Here is a 16,941-nt window from a genome sequence, read left to right as displayed (position 1 = left end):
TCTTTAAAATTCAAATACATTATTTTCTATGAGTGTAGGCACACCGGCCGTTCGGCGTCTGTTCGCGGTGCCCAGTTACGTCGTGTTATACTTGTAAGAATTGTTCTAGACATGCCGAAAATTTGAAGCTATAGCACTGCAGCTCTTCTTCTTGGTTTTCTCTGATGCACTAACTCTGCAGGAGCACTACAATATTGAGGATTTTCTTCCAATAGTTCGTGCATCATGAACAGTGAGTGATCTGCCTGCTACAGTATTTTTCTCTTTGCGTCCGTCTTCAGTGTATCTGGCCTCTGTTGACGGGCGTTTACATACTTCATATTTTCACATAAATTACATTTTGGAAAATTATTGCATTGCAATGCATTTTGTGCAAGTCCAGAACAGAGACAAGCTGCAACAGCCGGTTGCCGATCGCGTAAATTCCAGGGGCAGCTCCTTTGGCTGTCATGCACACACGTGACTGACGGCTGCACCAACAGGAGGGGGAGGGGTCGTGAGGGATTCCTATACTTTCAGTCTTTGAGGAGACGTGAAAAACGGCGCATACCGCAGGAACGGTATAACGGAAAATATTAGTGGTTTTGAAACCGTGAAATGTTCAAATCGCGGTATACCTTGAAACCGGTAATCGGCCCATCCCTAGCCTATACTATAGTTTAATGGATATGAGGGGTGTCGTGTCCTAGACATAGGAGGTTACAGCTCATTAATTATAAGATATTAATTATAACATTATATACGTTAAGTTAGACATGCAAGGAAAATGCTTTGAAATGTAGGCAAGTAGCCTACAAGATTGGGTGTCAAACGGTATTTGGGGGCTTAAGCCCCTGATATTTTGCTAAAAACTACTTATCTTTTTGAAGATGGTCCATTCACTTCACTTTTATACATTTTTATTTGTTCTTCAAATAGACTAGAAATCCAACTGTCCTTGATGAAAAGCAGTCTGCACTGCTGGCTGTGGTAGTTTACCGCTTACCTTACGTGTTCATTCCGCTAAACACAGCTTTGAAGCCCTTGTTTGATGTTTTAGATATTTAAATAAATAGCAAACTCAATCAACAGATTCAATCACCCACGCAATATTGTTCATAAATGAGAGGATTCAGCAATATAACGGCAGGTTCACACATACTCTGTTTGCAGTGCAAATGCGGTGCGTATTTTTTCAATCTGCTTATGTTAACGGATTAAAGCGTTCACACACTGCACACAGTTGCGGTCCGGCAGTGCATTCCAGGACTGGTGCATCTGCAGAAGTGCAGTGATTGTTTCTACACCGAGTTTGCTGTGCTGCAGGCGCTGAATTAAAGTGACAGCGTATTGTTTGCAGTAAATATGAACATGGATTGACACGAAAATGTAGTAATTACACCATAAATGCATATAATTTAAGTCTATTGTGTTTCACAGTCAACACATATGGCTTTTCGCTATAGGTTTAAAGGAAAAGAGCACTTTTAGATAAGGCAATAATAGATGGCATTCATGGAGGTAGGGAAACAAAGTTCATTATTAACCGCAAGATTGCTTGTAATAAAGATTTAGATGCAAAAGAAGAGGCAGTAGTGCCGACAGTTTCTATCAATGGTAAGTTTTAATTTAGAATGTTTGTGATAACGTAAGAAAAGTAGTTTAAATGTTTTGCCACTTGCTTGAGCAACTTAATATATAAATCTAGAAGTAATTGCAAAAGTGAAAAGCTTTGAATAATGTGTTGCTTATATTTATTGCGTTTAAACATGTCTATGAAAGATTGTATTACTGTACTGTTTAAAAAAAGAATCACAATGCTGAAAAAGTATTTTCAGTAACAATATTTGGATTTGAAATCAAAATAATGGATAAATGTTGTTTTTGTGGTAAACAGCCACGGATCAATAGCGGATTCCTGTGTGAAAGAGCGGTTTAGAATAAAGGTAAATTATGTGAAAATAATGTTTTTTTTTGTTTTTGTTTTTTAACGAAGCATTAACACATGTTAGACTGCCCCCCATAAACACAATCAAGCCTAGAAAAAACAACAACATTCAACCACCCCTTTAAAAATAAAATATTGTAGCGAATACACTTTTATTTTTCAAAATAATGTTTTGTTATTTTAGATTATTGTTTAAATCATCCTTCGAGCCGGATTGGACACCTTTGTGGGCCTTATGTTTGACACCCCTGCATAGCATGGAGGGAACATAAAAAAAGCAAATGCCATTGAAACTTTTCTGAAGATGGCCCTTATGCATTCATTGAATTCATTCATTCATACATTTTTGCATATAATTTCTCTCAGCACTCTGCCTTCCATCATTTTTTCACACAAAACACACGATTTTTAAATCACTGTAATCAAATGTGGTTTAATGATAACAAAAATAAGAAATTATATTACTAACCTTAAGAACTCTGGGTCGTCAAACCAGTAACCGTTTCATCCTTAATGAGAAGTTGCTGGTCAGATACAATATGGTTGTAGTTAAAAATATTAAGTTATGACCGTTTTATAAAACAACTATTCTTCAGGTCCAAACTGACCTTGAATGCAAAAATTGTATACAGATTTTGAATGCATTATAAGGGTTATGAGGGTCCTCTAAACCTTTGTAAAATACTCTACACAACCACTGTTGGTTGTGGTTACATGATGGCATTCATTTTTTGAACCCTATGGGTTCTTTTTTTAAATTTTTTATGATTGACTCCATATGCCCATAAACTAACTGCACATTTCTGAGAACCTACAGTGCCCTCCATAAGTATTGTGACAGTAAAGACAAAATTGCTCTGTTTGCCTTGGAGTCAAGACTTCTGTAAATATAATTAAAAGATCAATATATGAGGCAAAAGTACAGAATGTCATATTTTCTTATTGGCTGTTTTAACACATGCATGTTTTACCAACTAAGAAAAACAGCACTTTGTGGAGTTTCATCCTCCAGTCTAATATGAGCATAAATATAGGGACTAGGGATGTCCTGAGCCGATCTCAAGGATTGGGTTGGGGGCCGATCAAGCTTTTTTTTCTTTTTTTAAACTGATCTGTATCGGCTCTCCTAAGCCCGATCCACCGGTGATTCGTCAGTTGTCATGCCGGTGTTGTGCAGTAGGTGATGGTATGCACTTTCAACAGTTCACCACCATTAAAAGGATAAGAAGATGCTCGAGAACAATGTGTATATACAGTGGTGTGAAAAAGTGTTGGCCCCCTTCCTGATTTCTTATTTTTTTGCATGTTTGTCACACTTTAATGTTTCAGATCATCAAACAAATTTAAATATTAGTCAAAGATAACACAAGTAAACACAACATGCAGTTTTTAAATGAAGGTTTTTATTATTAAAGGAAAACAAAATCCAAAACTACATGACCCTGTGTGAAGAAGTGTTTGCCCCCCTCTTAAAACTGCGGTTTATCACACCTGAGTTCAATTTCTCTAGCCACACCCAGACCTGATTACTGCCACACCTGTTCGCAATCAAGAAATCTCTTAAATAGGACCTGCCTGACAAAGTGAAGTAGACCAAAAGATCCTCAAAAGCTAGACATCATGCCGAAATCCAAAGAAATTCAGAAACAAATGAGAAAGAAAGTAATTGAGATCTATCAGTCTGGAAAAGGTTATAAAGCCATTTCTAAAGCTTTGGGACTCCAGCGAACCACAGTAACAAATGAGGACAATAGAAGCAATCAAAACCAACAAAAGAGCAATAATATGCAAGTGCTATATTAGTATATTATTATAGTGTTATATTTCAATTTCACAAAGAAACGTACAGTATTTTGTCTAAGCAATAATAAAAGGACACATTTAATTTATAATTTGTCTTAAATCTCATTTTGTTTAAAAAAACCGTGAATCGAATCGAATCGTGAAATCAAAATCGTGAATCGAATCGCGAGTTGAGTGAATCGTTACATCCCTAGTTAGACCTACCTAAAAAAACTGAAAAGCACAGTTTATTTTATTTGTATCTTTTTTCACTGTTTATTTATTTGTGCTGTTGCTTGTAGTTAGATTATTTGTTCTTATTTTCTTTATTTTTATTTGACAGTATAGTTTTTTCCCTAAACATAGCACATACCGAACCGTACTGAAACCGTGACTCTAAAACCGTGATACAAACCGAACCGTGAGTAAGTTGAACCGTTGCACCCCTGATATATAGTGTATTAGTGATGATAGGTGCCCCTTTTTTGCATTTGAGCCCCTGCCTCATCTCTGCACATTCCTGTATAGATTGGATTGATCTTAACAACTTTAATGCACTTTAAATGTGCACCAAGCACAAGGAATGTACATGTACCGGATCGGGGCTCGGAATCGGCAGATACTCAATATTCAATGACTCTGATCGGATCAGGGGCACAAAAAAACCCTGATCGGGACATCCCTAATGAATGTAGTTTAATTTGTCCGAGTACAAGGTTTTATTTTTTCAATATTGCACTGTTTTGTCCCACTTCTCAAGAATCAGTGTTGTCATATGCAACAGAAATGGCCGCACTTATGAGTTGGGAACGTGGTGGTTGCACCAGTGTGACCGCTCACAAAATTTTGTTGCACAAGCAGAAAAATGCAAAATGTGACAATTTGGTCACAGTTTGGGGCCCTGCATTATACGGAGGTAAGAGGGACAAAAAATAACATCAAAACATTCATATAAACCCCCACCACAATCAAGGGGGTCCTTTTGAGTCACAGCTGCCTCTGATATTCCCTGATTTTATTACATTTTAATGAATGTCTGACGATGTTGACGAAAAGTGGGGACAACTTTGAAATCATATAAAACATACATGTGTCATTAAAAATCAACCTTGCTTTGATATGAGATAAAAATTAATTGTTGCTTTTTATAAAACAAGCTCTTTTTATCATTAACAAACATTTTTAACCATTTTATAGCATATGAATGATTGAACCCTTCTCTGTGGACACACTGTTTTAGATGTAGTGAGAAGACAAAAAGTGTCATAGATTTGATATCATAATAATAAAATAAAATTGAAGGGGATAATTGTGTTAAATACATTCTATTATTAATCCCTCATAACATTTACAATTGAAAATATTTTAATTTTTAAACCTAATAGCAGTTACAATTGCTGGACGTGTTTTGTCCCATGTCTCAAGAATCAGTGAGATACATCTTAACAGCAAATAAAACAAAAGTGTAACAAAACTGTGCTACTTGTTTCAGCTGAGTAGCGTGAACTCCAAGCAAGCAAACTGGTCCGAGCTCAGAACAGGTTTACTCGGGAAAGCAATGTTGATTGAATAAGGTTACTGCGAGATCTATTGAGAAGCTTTCAAATTGTTCTTAGTAATTTAGTCCTAGTTCTTTGGGGTCAAGTTGTGGTTTTTTGATGAGGGGCTTAATAACAGCTTAATTTAGTAACAGTGCTGACGTAGAAAACCAGTAGTAATGATAACTATAACCATGGTGTTGTGGCAGAAATAGTCGAATTTATTAAAGGGGACATAACACACACAGTTTAACCCAATCTCATGTTAATCTTGAGTACCTATAGAGTAGTACTGCATCCTTCATATCTCCAAAAAGTCTTTAGTTTTATCATATTTATAAAAGAAAGATACAGTTTTACGATTCTCTCCGGAAAAAGCCAAGCTCCTGGAGGCGTGCCGTGGGCGGAGCTAAAGATTGACGAGCACTTGAGCTCCGACTGCCAACAAAACACAGACATTTGATGCAGTTTCACTTGCCGTCTGCAGTTCTGAATCATGACCGGGATCTTTTTATAGCTGAGAAATGCCCATATAAGGAGTTCCACACTCGTCTACGTCATGAAGAGCCACGATCGGAAAAAAACTCTCAGAAACTTGTACGAACCCGGAAGTAAGATTTTTAGCACAGAAATACTCCGTTATACGTCCAAATTGTTTTTTACAATTTTGTCCATGCTTAGCATGAGAATCCAATTCTTTAACAGTGTAAACAACTCTGAATGCATGAAACAGCATTGTACCCCCCCTTTAATTTCAGGGTTTGTACAACCTTTTGAGAGAGAAATTTAAACACTTTTCAGTGACTTTCAAATATTTCATATTCAACCCTGAACTATTTCCAGCACTTTAAAGCTCTAAAAAGAATCAAATTTAAGTGTGTTTAATGGGATGACCTAAATATACTTTGTGGTAAAAATGTAAAATTAAAGAAAGACATCAAATTACCACTATAACCAGTAGATGGCAGAAAAGGAGGACTTATTGGCTTTTTAGTCATTAACTTCTACCTTTTTGCTTTATATTTTGGTATTATAAAATCACTATTATAAAATACCAAATCATCAAGAAATCTTAATTTGTCAAAGTACGTAAATTAAATTTATGTTTCTTCTTATTAAAGTTACAAAAGTGATTTAGTCAAGAGCAGTGAGAGATTTTCTCTCTTTTGTTGTTTGATTAACATTAATGCCAGACAGCAGGAATATTAGACTGTCACTTTAAGAGCTGCCTGGATCCAATTTACTGTTACATGTATTTTCTTTCTCAGCTGTTTACTTTCACTTGCAAAGACGGGCATTTTGAGACATACAAGTGTCTGTATTTAACCATTCAAGTTCTATAAAGGGACAAAAATAACTTCAATACTCCCGCGCTCTATGAGCACTGTCTTCGCATGTGTGCACCTCACTGACAGCACTAAGGCTACGTCCACACGAAGCCAGAGCTTTCCCTATCCAATCTTTTTTTTCCCCTCGTCTCAAGAAATATCTTCGTCCACACGAAACCGTATACAGCTAAACGCGTCTCCGTGTGGACGGGGCCTAAGAAAAAGTCTCTCAGACCGTTAAGCTTAAAAACGTATGCAAACGTTATGTTTTCGTGACCACATATGTAGCACAGCAACGACACGTGAGCCTGTAACCACGATAGAGACGATAGTCCAAAATCCAGCAGTATTTCGCCCAAGACCCGAGAAGACCTGATTCAAACATCAAACAAACAGATGCAAAGACTAGATCTATGGAAACTGTTCATTTTTTACCTTTCCATCTTATTTTTAGTGTAAGAGCTAGAGTGAACTTGAGTGTGTGAGGCGATATCAGCCTCCAGTTAGCCTATTTAGCTGTGCAAAACAGTTCATTGTGCTGCTGGATGCTGTAAACTGCATTGTTAACATGCTAATAAACACGCTAATTTGTAGCACAAATGTTTTACCGTTTACTGCACTTTGTTAAGTGGGTCACACATCAGACTTGAAGTGCTGCGGCAAATGAAATGAAGTCTCGCACAGACAAGTCTTTCTTTCCAAGAAAACTGAATTTAACGAGTGTGGAGGTACCTCGTGTCAAACTTAAAAACATTACACATTGAGTTTATAAAACTATACCTTAATTTTTGCTTTTCGTCAGCTGTTTTCAAAACGAACGGCAGCATTTTATGTTAATTAGGGGTTCAAGCACATAGTGCTGAAACCCTATTGTAATTGTTAGGATTTTTATTATTATTCTTCTTCCCTAAAACCACGTGAGCCTGTAACCACGATAGAGACGATAGTCCAAAATCCAGCAGTATTTCGCCCAAGACCCGAGAAGACCTGATTCAAACATCAAACAAACAGATGCAAAGACTAGATCTATGGAAACTGTTCATTTTTTACCTTTCCATCTTATTTTTAGTGTAAGAGCTAGAGTGAACTTGAGTGTGTGAGGCGATATCAGCCTCCAGTTAGCCTATTTAGCTGTGCAAAACAGTTCATTGTGCTGCTGGATGCTGTAAACTGCATTGTTAACATGCTAATAAACACGCTAATTTGTAGCACAAATGTTTTACCGTTTACTGCACTTTGTTAAGTGGGTCACACATCAGACTTGAAGTGCTGCGGCAAATGAAATGAAGTCTCGCACAGACAAGTCTTTCTTTCCAAGAAAACTGAATTTAACGAGTGTGGAGGTACCTCGTGTCAAACTTAAAAACATTACACATTGAGTTTATAAAACTATACCTTAATTTTTGCTTTTCGTCAGCTGTTTTCAAAACGAACGGCAGCATTTTATGTTAATTAGGGGTTCAAGCACATAGTGCTGAAACCCTATTGTAATTGTTAGGATTTTTATTATTATTCTTCTTCCCTAAAACTGATCGTGCAGAACAAACCGTAAGGCCTAGAGAGCTGAAACTTGGTCAGGTGGTAGTAGTCTGGCTCGCTACTCATAACTCCTAGACCGTTTGTTTTAGACTCAAAACTTTTACACTTTTGGAATCCTTGGGTCAAGACGGACAGAAGCCTAGAAGTTTAGATTTGCTCTACTAAACCTACTTTTGCGAACTAGTCCTAGGTTTTTTGCCCGAGCCGAACCAAACCACTGCAGAAATATTCTCTGGACAGAGAATATCAATAATTATCAAAAAAAAGTTGAAATTTCAACTCACCGTCGCATAGGGACGCCAAAACGTTCGTAAGGGGTGGGGCCAATTTTACTAAAATGGCTATAACTCTTGAACGGAATGAGATATCTTCACCAAACTCGGTACACATGTGTATGAGCTCAGTCTTTGGCCAAATAAAAAAAAATTGCGCAGCTCTGCCACTTGGTGGTGCTATAAGACGGAAAAATACCTAAAAACGACTATAACTGCGCAACCATTGGTCCGATCGACTTGAAAATTGGTATGCAGTGTCTTTGTCCAAAAGGGCACAAGTGTCTATGAGGACATTCGTGTATCTCAAAAAACATGGCCGCCATTGGCCAAACAAATTTAAACACCTATTTGACGATCGGTATTGATTGGTCGATCGGAACGAAACTAAAAACCTACTTTTGCAAACTAGTCCTAGGTTTTTCGCTCAATCTCGATCAAACCACTGCAATAATATTCTCTGGACTCTCTAGATCAATAATTATCAAAAAACTGTAGAATTTTGTTCTTTGGTTACCTTTAACGGGGTTATTTATAAAAGGGGCGTTGTCAAATATACCCAAAAGCCTATAAAACCTAAATGAAAACTGACAACTTTACGAAACTTGGTGAAAACATGTGTCAGATTACTCTTAACAAGCATGCAAAGTTTTATGGATATCGGACCATAGGTGGCGCTATAACCGTTGAAAAGACCACAAAAATACAATATTTGTATAGAAAATTACCTCAAATTGTATAACGTACGTATGTTCACAAAACACAAGATCTTCATATCAACTTTGCCTCTGGGACTAATGGTGTCAACCAAATCGTTCATTAAATATTCGCAATTATGTTAAAAACCTACTTTTGCGAACTAGTCCTAGGTTTTTCGCTCAATCTCAGTCAAACCACTGCCACTGCAGTAATATTCTCTGTACTCTCTAGATCAATAATTATCAAAAAAAATGTAGAATTTTGTCTTTTGGTTAGCTATAATGGTGTCATTTTAAAAGGGTGTGGCCAAATATACCCAAAAGCTTCTAAAACAGGGGTCACCAAACTCGGTCCTGAAGGGCTGGTGCCCTGCAGAGTTTAGCTCCAACCCTAATCAAACACACCTGAACCAGCTAATCAAGGTCTTACTGCGTATGCTTGAATCTTCCAGGCAGGTGTGTTGAGGCAAGTTGCAGCTAAACTCTGCAGGACACCTGCCCTCCAGGACCAAGTTTGGTGAGCCCTGCTCTAAAACCTAAACGAAAACTCAAAACTTTATGAAACTTGATGAAAACATGTGATAGAAGACACTTAACAAGCATGCAAAGTTTCATACAGATCTGACCATAGGTGGCGCTATAACAGTTAAAACAGCCTGAAAAAACAGTATTTCTATAGTAAATTACCTCAAATTGCAATAAAATGTTCATATATTCACTTATACACTTTACCTCCATATCATATGAGAGATCTCATCATTCTGAACAACTTTGCCTCTAGGATCACTGCTGTCAATCAAACTGTTCTTTAAGTATTTGAGATTATTTTGAAAACCTACTTTTGTGAACTAGTCCTCAGTTTTTAACTCAAAATCAATAAAATCAGGTACGTACTATTCTGTAGACTCTCTAGGTCAATAATTATTAAAAAAATGTTGAACATTTGCATTTGGACAACTATAAACCGGTCATTTTATAATATGTTCTTTACATAGTGTACCCAAAGGCCTATAAATCCTAAAAGAAAGCCCACAGTTTCTCTCAAAACTATGTAAAATAATGCATAATTTCATTCTAAAGAAGCATGCAAAATTTAAGAGAAATTGGGCAAAAAATAACACTATAATAGTTATAAAGGTTAAATACAGTGATGTATGAGAAATTGCATGTATAACCACTAGATGGCAGAGGAAGACCACTAATGGGCTCATTAAATGCACTAAAACAGTACTGTTCATAGGTTTGATGGATTCATGCTTAGACATTATAAAATCACTGTTATAACATTTAAAATCACATTTAGTCATAGTTTACCATTTTGTTCATACAGACATATTAGTTTTTACAATTATGCCAGATTATGATTACAGTGAAACCTGAAAATGACATATAAACTCCTAAAAAGAGACGACTTGCAATAAGTATTGTCACCTATCATTTATGTCAAATATCTATATCTGCAGCAAAATGTGTGTGCATGTTTGTCTGTGTATGTGTGTGTGTGTCTGTGTGTGTTTAAGCATGCTTATTGAGTATTAATATAATAGTTTAACCATTTCATTTCTGTGTGTGTGTTTCTGTGTCCGTGAGCCTATTCTCCATTTTGGATGCGTTTTACTGTCAGCCACACATCCAGGTTGGCCTAGACCCTAAAATATACCACCTTAAATGCCTTAATGTGCTTGAACCCCGGTAATCGCTGTTTGCAGCTATATTTCTTTTTTGTTTTTGCCATAAATGACACAAAAACACGTAATGCTCTCGTGTCATGACGGCATCATGAGGTCAATATGTTAACATGACGTGTATTGACTGGAACTCACTGAGGTTTGAAGTGAGACATTTCAACTTGGATGTTCCCACATCCAAACTTGGCTTGAATGCGACACAAGTACATCAACCAGCACTCCTATCACCAATCAGGTCGTCTCTGAATAGTAGCTTCACCTGTGAGCAATTACAGCTTGAGAGAAGGAGCAAGAAAGAGAGAGACATACGAGAAAGAGTTGCACACAAAACATGCGCTTCCTAACATCAAGTCAAAACAAAAACATGTTACACTATCAAAGGGCACAACCAGGGTTACTAATTGATGAAGACTTGACAGAGCAGCCACCAAGTAGATATTACATGTGGAGGTTTTTGGTCCAATTATTAAAATCTGTTTTAGTAATTTAGTAGGGAATTACTAGTCATCATCCATTTTTTATATCAACTATTCATTGCCCATGTTTCTCTGTGACAGTGTGCTCAATAGTGATACCACCTATCTGATCAATGTCTTCCCCGCTGCTCTCTTTCTGTGCAACAGGCCCTCAGTGACTTTATGCTCATGCAAAAAAAAAACAAAAAAACACACACATACTGTACCTCTTTTCTTCCATAAAGGAAAGCAGGTGGGTTTTTGATTCTTCTTTCGTTTTTCAGTAAATTCTTATGTTGTTCTCTCTTCTTCAGGCATATGAGAGGAGGTTTCCCACCTGTCATTTGATCCCCATGTTTGTGGACAGTGATGTGATCAGTGAGGAGACCAGTGAGGATCGATCTTTTCATAGGATTGAGAGGAGGTGTAAACTTGACGTGGATGCACCACGACTCCTCAAACGGGTAAAATGGAATGGAAGTCTTGTGATATAAGATGTGAATAAGCTTGATTCAATTTTTAGATTTGATTTGTAATAAAATGATAAATCCTGTATTTGTGTGTAGATTGCAGGTGTGGATTATGTCTACTTCATTCAGAAGAACTCTCTGAACCACAGAGAAAGAACTCTTCATATTGAATCTCACAATGAAACCTTCTCCAACAGAGTCATCATTCATGAACTCTGCTGTTACTCGGTGAGAAAAATCACCCTCACATCTCAGAGGTGCTGTTAAGTATGTAATTAACAGCTTCAATTTGGTTGTATACTATGATTAGACACATTAGCATAATATTGGTACCAGTTTCTGGTGCCTCTGTATCGATAAATAAAATGTATTTCTTAGGCAACAAATAAAATGGCAAAGGAGAGAAATACAGTTAGTATACTGTTATAGTATAACAATAAAAACTATTATGATGTAAATGGCTGAAATCTGTATATAAAAAAAGGGATTAAGCACTCAGAAGGGAAGTGATGACAGTATTTGGGCCACTAGAGATGCCACACTTCTTAATATAATATTGAACTGTTCGGTATGACATCCACAGTTCAGAATGCGCTTGTGAATGTTTTTTTTTTTTTTCTTTTCTTGCTTGTGTTTCAATAATTTCAGTGCATTTTATTTCTCTCTGAATTGGCTGTTTTTGTCTGCCTGTGAGTCTCTGGCTCTGTTTTTGTGTGCCCTTGAGTCTATGCGCTTAGATGAGGAAACGCTTCCCTGCTTATAACATGCATTTGAAAAAGCAACACACGCCAAACATCTTTTCTTGTAATGACTTACATTTACATTTTAGCAGACACTTTTAGCAGACACTTCATTTAGCAGACACTTTTATCCAAAGCAACTTACAAAATGATGACAGTTGAAGCAATCAAACCAACAGCAACATTATGTTAGTGCTGTGACAAGTCCCGTTAGTCTAACGCAGTACACGTAGATGATAATAAATATAAAGAAAACAAGTTGATAGAATAGAAATAAATAGAGAACGATAGTGTTAGAGGGTCACATGTTTTTTAATAAATGAAAAGAAAACAAGTACATAGAATAGAATAAAATAGAGAACGATAGTGTTAGAGGGTCACATGTTTTTTAATAAATGAAAAGAAAACAAATACATAGAATAGAATAAAATAAAATAGAGAACGATAGTGTTAGAGGGTCACATGTTTTTTAATAAATAAAAAGAAAACAAGTACATAGAATAGAGTGCTAGTGTTAGAGTGTGAATGTTTTTTTTAATAAAAAAACGCGTAGATAAAATAGAAATTGAATAGAGAGTGCTTGTTTTAGAGGGTCAAGTGTAGATGGACGAGATGTGTTTTTAGTCATTTCTTGAAGATGGCTGCTCGGATCGAGTTTGGCAGGTCATTCCACCAGCAGGGAACAGTTAAGCAGTGTTGGGCAAGCTACTTGGAAAATGTAGTGAGCTAAGCTAACAGTTACTCTTCATTAAATGAAGCTTCACTACACTAAAGCTACAGCCCTGGGAAATGCAGCAAGCTAAGCTACATCAACTTGGCAAAAGTAGTTTACTACATCTAAGCTATTTTAAAAAATAAATTTTTTATATTGAACCAACATCATAAGGCAATGCTCTCTCAGTGATAAATAAAACTGTCAGTCAAGCAGATAGACAGGCATAATAGTTCAGTTTAGTTGTTTATTCAACAACTGTTCCAAACCAATTTGGCAACAAAAATCAGTATCATGTACAGGGCCGGATTTACCTCATATTGTGACATAGGCAAAATAAATTTTTGCTGTCAGCTGGAAACCTCCTATTGATAGTTGGTATTATGGCTTTATTGTATACAGATACATTTATATAAATGGTAACACTTCACAATAAGTTTCATTAGTTAACATTAGTTAACTAGTGTAACATGAACTAACTAAATAAAATTGATGTGGTGTGTTCTGTTTGAGTTGACAATGGCACACACAAAGTTTGGTGTCAATATGCCAAAGCATTGCAGAGATAAAGCCTCAAACGTCATTTTGGCATCATGCCTCAAATTTGTTGCTGTGGTTTGCGAAAACGGTTTTGTCTATTGATACAAAATCCATAACTTTTTGTCAGCATGGTCTGAAGATGATATGATTCGATATTGGTGAAAATTGGACCGACGGTCTAGGTGGCGTTAGAAAAAGTAGGTTTTTAAAGAAAATCAAAATGACAGACAGGAAGTTTGGCTGACTATGGCAACATTGGTATCGCTGTTCTCAGCATGACCCAAGGAATCTATTAATACCAGTCTCATTACAATAGGCGAGAATAAAAGTTATGCCTTCTTTCTTTGCGTGAACATTTGGGCGGTGTTATGCAAATCTTCCCACATCGTGACGTAGGTATGTGGGGGCGTGTTAGAACGAGCCGTTTTAGGTAGGCGTGGTTGACTCTTAACTTTTATAAAGAATATCTCTTTGGTTTTGAGACTTTAGTCTTTGCAACTTTACAGATCTTGTTTATGCACCAAGAGCTTGTAACACTTCAAAGAGAAAGGAAAAATTTAAATCGCATCATATGACCCCTTTAATTTCAACATTTACTAATGCATTATTAAAATCAAAAGTTGTGTTTGTTAACATTAGTTAATGCACTGTGAACTTACATGAACTACAAATGAACGACTGTATTAACTAACATTAACAAAGATGAATAAATACTGTAATAAATGTATTGTTCATTGTGTGCTTATGTTAGCTCATACATTAGCTAACATTAATGAAATCTTATTGTATAATGTTACCATATAGATGTATAGGCCTACAAATAACTTTATTTGCATCATTGCATGTGTCATTATATTATTAACATTTCACCAAATCAAGTTCAAATACTAAGCTTTTGACCAGCGCATGTTTTTTCCCGTCATTAACGCCACATCAAAGGCAGTATGGGCATCACATTTACATTTTCATGAACTTGCAGGTTATACAGTTTTTGTTGCTATGTGGGCACTCAGTTTTTTTCTGTTATTTGGCCAAAGTATCATATTATAAAAGCTTCAACGCTTCGCACAAGCTATTTGAATGTGACTTGACAACAAATGCTAGACTAAGACACTCTTCTGGCCAAAGTATCATATTATAAAAGATTCAGCGCTTCGCACAAGCTATTTGACTGACTTGACAACAAATGCTAAGACACTCTTCTCCGCTCCTCAAATACAAAAAAACATTAGCCTTTATAAATAGTGTTTCTTGAGTAAAGAAAACGCTGTACTTATTCCATCAACAGTTCTTTTATTTACCTTCAGACTGCAAACAAGCTGAGATGCTCCAAACTGCGTGCCGCACTTCATTCACGAGAGAGGCGGGAGGAATAATGAGGTTTGACTGACAGTTTGATGAGCCAATGGAGTTACGAGGTTTAGTGTTGGTGGCATTTTTTTTTTTACTGGTCCAGGATCAGTGATCCTTAGCAGTTATATTTCCGATTTGAGCTTGAGCTTCAGAATGCTTTGGATAATGTAGCTTTTGTTGACGCTACCGCGCTACTTGATCAAATAAAGAGCTTCGCTACTGAAAAGCTATTTGATTAAGAAAACAGTGACGCTACCACCACGCTACTAAGAAACGTAGTTAAGCTAGTAGCTTCACTACTTGTAGCGATAGAGGTAGCCAGTGCAAATTGATGAACAGAGGTGTGACATGCTCTTTTCAGCTCATTAAAGACTACTCTAGCTGCCATATTCTGTAGTTGTTGAGGTTTGATCGAACTGGCTGGAAAACCTGCCAAGAGAGTGTTGCAAGAGCTTGAACAAGGAGTTGTGTAGCATGTTTCAATTAAAAGGGCCTGGTCTTCCTAATGTTGTATATGGCAAATCTGCATGACCGGGCAGTTCTAACAATGTGAAAGTGAAGTGACGTGTGGCCAAGTATGGTGGCCCATACTCGGAATTTGTGCTCTGCATTTTACCCATCCAAGTGCACACACACACAGTAGTGAACACACACCCGGAGCAGTGGGCAGCCATATTGCTGCGAGGAGCATTTGGGGGTTCGGTGTCTTGCTCAAGGGTCTCTACCCAGTCGTGGTATTGTGGGTGGAAGAGAGCGCTGTACATTCATTCACCCCACCTACAATCCCTGCCGGACCTGAGACTCGAACCCGCGACCTTCGGTTACAAGTCCGACACTCACTCTCCACGACTGCCCCAAGGGCCTGATGGTGTGAGAGTGGTCTCACATGTGGTGTGAGAAGGTGGGATCTACAGGGAATGGTCAAAGCAACATATTAGGTGTATACGCTTACACTTGAAGCAGTGCTGCACAGACAGATCAGTGTATGACGTCAAAGTACTCTGAAAGCTATAGAGAGCAGATGACTACTTATGCTTTCGAATCACTCTCGCGGTACTTTATGCATCGATTGGTCTGCGCAGCGCTGCTTCAGGTCAAACACATAGTATGTACGCGTATTTGCACCACTATTGGTCGATTATGTACAATGCTTATTGGTCAAATTACTTTTCAATCTTTACCTTCACTAAGATGAATGTGCCCGGGCGCGGGCCATCAGCAGAAAAAGAAAAGGCCATAGATGAAATCGCACCAAAGGACGTAACTTAGAATGGGAGATGGATCGGTTTGTGAAAGGGAAACGAGGCATATCTTGCTCAATCGCACAGACCCAGGCAGGTGCTGGTCATTCAAAAGCTAAATACAGAAAATATGACGAGGCATATCTTGCTCTCAGCTACAGACCCAGGCAGGTGCTGGTCATTCAAAAGCGAAATACAGAAAATATGACGAGGCATATCTTGCTCTCAGCTTCACTCACCGTTTCTACACCGGACGCTACAGTTGTCGCGTCGCGCCTCGCCGCAACAGCTCTACACTGGACACGACAAAGCGACCGTTGAAAATCATTTTAACTTTGTGTCAGTACGTCATAAATAGAACAAGGCATCAGTTTTAATGTTGGGGTTTTGTCGCGTCGCGCCACGCCGCATCCAGTGTAGACAATGTCACTGATTATAATGGGTTCTACTGTATTTTGCCGCTCGCGTCCAGTGTAGACACTGTGTTTAATGTCGTTGGTGAGGAGGAAAGCCTGTGTGTGTCCTATGCCGTAGTTAATAACAGTAATTTCTCAATGCTATTTTTCAATGTTTCAAGTGATGCAGGAGTTTTTTTCTCTGTAGGTTTTTTTTCTAAAAAAGCATAAATTTTTCATAATGTTTAGTGAAATTATTTGGT

General features: G+C 37.4%; 1 protein-coding gene across 1 annotated transcript in view; it reads left to right on the top strand.

The window, feature by feature from the left end:
• Positions 1-12,261, top strand: part of LOC107732161 (SEC14-like protein 1) — a 36,915-nt gene extending 24,654 nt beyond the window's left edge. Inside the window, exons 3-4 of the mRNA XM_016543431.1 lie at positions 11,542-11,691; positions 11,794-12,261. Of these exons, the coding sequence (XP_016398917.1) occupies positions 11,542-11,691; positions 11,794-11,964 (321 nt within the window). The 3' untranslated portion in view covers positions 11,965-12,261. The remainder of the gene's footprint in view (positions 1-11,541; positions 11,692-11,793) is intronic.
• The last annotated feature ends 4,680 nt before the right edge of the window (positions 12,262-16,941 follow it).

This window comes from Sinocyclocheilus rhinocerous, unplaced genomic scaffold, assembly GCF_001515625.1.
Source record: "Sinocyclocheilus rhinocerous isolate Xijiao unplaced genomic scaffold, SAMN03320098_v1.1 scaffold2684, whole genome shotgun sequence".
In the NCBI taxonomy this organism is placed as follows: domain Eukaryota; kingdom Metazoa; phylum Chordata; class Actinopteri; order Cypriniformes; family Cyprinidae; genus Sinocyclocheilus; species Sinocyclocheilus rhinocerous.
The sequence above is the reverse complement of the archived record's forward strand: the minus strand, read 5'-3'. Positions and strand labels throughout refer to the sequence as shown.